Here is a 3269-nt window from a genome sequence, read left to right on the forward strand (position 1 = left end):
AAGATGCTGCCTGTGGAACAGGAATGGCACAAAAGCGGAAGGCAATGTCCTATAGGGAGCATCCCCATCATGAGGACGAACCCAACCGTTTTTAACCTCACCGGTTTTTTTCCACCGCTCCATGTAGCTAATACGACTCCGACTGATACAGCCGGTGCCGCTAACAGAACCGAGGTATACTATGTGCATTGAATGGAATTCTGCTGATTTTATCATAGGGTTTTAGCTTCCGCCTAAATTTTCATATTTCAGACCATATTTGCAGATTTTTTTCAATACCAACTCAAAAATAGATAAATGTTGACATTCATCCAAAATTTCTTATTTTGATTGAAGTTTGTTTCAGAATTCGAAATTTGGTTTTTGGTTTTCTTCTGACAATTTTCCATAATTTTTGGATATAGGCGAATTTCTCGCATCTCGTTCTGATCTAAAAACGAAACGTGTCTAAATTTTAGTTTGCATGTTGTGAAACAATCCCCAAAGTGAATGGAAATACATGCACTTTTGTTTTGCAATCTCTTTGTAGTGTTTAATTCATTGCTAACTACTCATATAAATTTGTCAAGTTGTATTGCCATAGCAATTTAAATGAATGCAGAATTCTGTTGCCATGTCCGGTATTGGGAGCGACATGATTATGATATTCTTTAGGTTTGTTTATTTCTAGTGTATTCAAGTGTATTTAAGACTTTAAGAAAACAGAGAGGGGTTATTCTAAATCCCCCAAAATCCTCAATAGTTTGTTTACCAAGCCGTGTTTTGATGAGATAAGCCTGGATATCCCACAAATCCTTTTATTTTTGCCTATACTATTTACAAAGATTAGACGGGATTGGGTGAAACAGAATGATTCACCAAATACCCTCCGGTTTCCAAACCCTTGGGATGGCAATATAAATGAGAGAAGTAAACAAGGACTTACAGAAAACTTTGCGCGTGAATATAACAACATGTGTGTTGAAAGCTCACTTTGATTTTGATTTGGGTGCAGTTCGCCGTAGCGATTGCTGCGAACGGGCCGTACCGCGGTGCGTATGTACTGCTGCCGGTGTGGAAGGCAGCGCGCGTCCACGGCTCGGAATTCACGGCGACCTTCCTCATCGTCGGTGGCACCGTGGACACCGGTTTCCTCCCTACGCCCGGCCAGTTACCGCCGGACGTCACCAACCAGATAGGCGTCGGCTTCTTTGTACGTACACACGCAGGCAACATATAAGAATGTAAAATACAAGGTACGATTTAAAATGAAATATTTTATGTACTGTACGTGTTTTGCAGGCTAATCCCTCTTTGAACGGCGGAGACAATAATCCTCGGTTAAACGTATTCTACACGGTGAGAAAAGAGTACCGTACGTCTGATGCGATGCATGCATACGCGCGTGCTCTTGAAACATATATAGCTATCTGAACCTGATATTGTTTAATGTAATGTGTATAGCCCGATGGTGGCAAGAGCCAGTGCTACAACTTGCAGTGCGGAGGGTTCATTCAGACAAACAAGGACATCGCCCTCGGAGCTAGCATCGTCAATGGTGCATCTGATGTAAACGATCATGTACCATACGTGCTAGTCAGTATAGCAAAGGTATGTACATGTAATTAGTAATGCATTATCTGTGGCATACTATTACGTTCTGAGATGGAGGGAATAAATGCCTACATATTACATTATATATACTCTCTCTATTCCAGTTTATTAGGCTCCTAGTGAATTGCAGGAAAAAAATCGCTAGTTAGGCACAATATAAACAAGAACGGAGGGAGTAGTAGATTATTTCTTTTTCTAACAAGTAATGGTAATGGATATGCTTTGTTTTAGCAAACAACTCATTGCATTCAAATATGACATTCAGTACAAGAGATCGAGGAAGTGAAAGTCCTTGCAAACAACGGAGCTGGAAACAAATGTGGCTACACGCACAAAACAGAAACAAATGCAAAAAAAAGCCGCAAGCGTCAATCGATTGCGTTGGCCTCCGTTTTGAAAAAGAAAAACAAAAATAAATGGTTATGCTGATGGTTCGATGAATGCGCAGGACGCCGCAGGGCCTTGGCACGTGCTGGTAAACGACACGGACCTGGGCTACTACCCTCGGCCGATCTTCCCATGGTTGTTTCCGGAGGCGGTGGCGAACGTGGTGGGTGGCGCGGTGCTCAACACCTGGCCCGGCGGCAAGCACACCGACACCGTCATGGGCAACGGACGCCGCCCCCCCGGCGATGACAGAACTGCTGTCGTTAAGGGCTACATTGCCATCAATGCCGCCGGAGCTCAGGTGGTTGACCAACTCACCCTTGGCGTCCACACCGCACCCAGCTGCTACGACTTCACCGTACTTGACTACAGCGAAGACATGCCGGGCATCACTGTTGCGTTCGGCGGGTCTGGTGGACCGGACTGTAGTCCGCGACCTGCATAGCTAAGAGGTTGATTGAATCTAAGAGGCACTCCAGCTCAATAAGCAATAAGAGGGTAGAGTAGGGCCAGCCATTTCTTTTGAACTTATACTTATGCAAAAGTATGCTTATCGATTTCATTTGGGGCAATCTATCAGCAACAGTTTTCCCTATTATTTCTGGCTTATGAGGTTTGAGCTTATTATTTATGTTGAGCTATGGAAAGTCTAATGCCAATATACTTTACATCGTCTTGCCCAACTGAATTGTCTTTCTTTTTCAGTGGTCTAATGCAAAAGTGAGTAAGAAAGTTTAGCGTCCACAGTACAACACGGTACAGATTTTGGGGCACTTGCTTCAGGGCACAATATAGCTATACCCTAAAACATTGTAATTCAGGGCACATTTGTCTAAGTGCCCTGATAGGACATACCTATGGGGCACATATCTAAAATGCTTTAAAAAAATAAATCTATGAGTGTACATATCTAAAATGCTTTAAAAGATATGTTGATGAGGGCACATACCTAAAGTGCCCTAACAGAAAAGCCATACGGTACAGACTCAGTTTTAGAGCAACCAACCATAGGAGAACTAAAAATTCATAGTCAGACTATATAAATGAATTAATGTCACATATTTATCTATCGTTTTGTTGCTAGGTACATTCTACACTTCAAAAGTACATATTAATATCTGGTTGTACCTAATAGAAAAATAATGGCACTCTCTTGCAGTATTACCTATTAATCTCAAATCACAATATCTTGGTTCCAGAAATCAGTCTCCAGTCCAAACCTTGGTTCTCGCTCCGCAGAGCACAACTAAGAGTGGCTACAAAATGGTAGTCACTCATGAAGTATCTCA

At 42.3% G+C, this 3269-nt stretch overlaps 1 protein-coding gene across 1 annotated transcript; it reads left to right on the forward strand.

Moving 5' to 3' along the window:
• Positions 1–900: 900 nt before the first annotated feature.
• On the forward strand, positions 901–2589 carry LOC127328581 (protein neprosin-like). The gene is made up of 5 exons (XM_051355174.1): positions 901–909; positions 995–1192; positions 1282–1338; positions 1444–1590; positions 2042–2589. The coding sequence occupies exons 1-5, from the start codon at positions 901–903 to the stop codon at positions 2423–2425; spliced, it is 795 nt and encodes a 264-aa protein (XP_051211134.1). The 3' UTR covers positions 2426–2589.
• The last annotated feature ends 680 nt before the right edge of the window (positions 2590–3269 follow it).

The sequence above is a fragment of the Lolium perenne genome, chromosome 2 (genome assembly GCF_019359855.2).
Source record: "Lolium perenne isolate Kyuss_39 chromosome 2, Kyuss_2.0, whole genome shotgun sequence".
Classification (NCBI taxonomy): Eukaryota; Viridiplantae; Streptophyta; class Magnoliopsida; order Poales; family Poaceae; genus Lolium; species Lolium perenne.

What these genes read in the sequence shown, in the direction of transcription:
- LOC127328581 (XM_051355174.1), top strand. An exon ending in AGATAGGCGTCGGCTTCTTT is followed by an intron (nt 1,193 to 1,281) that starts GTACGTACACAC and finishes CGTGTTTTGCAG; the next exon opens with GCTAATCCCTCTTTGAACGG. An exon ending in TGCTAGTCAGTATAGCAAAG is followed by an intron (nt 1,591 to 2,041) that starts GTATGTACATGT and finishes ATGAATGCGCAG; the next exon opens with GACGCCGCAGGGCCTTGGCA.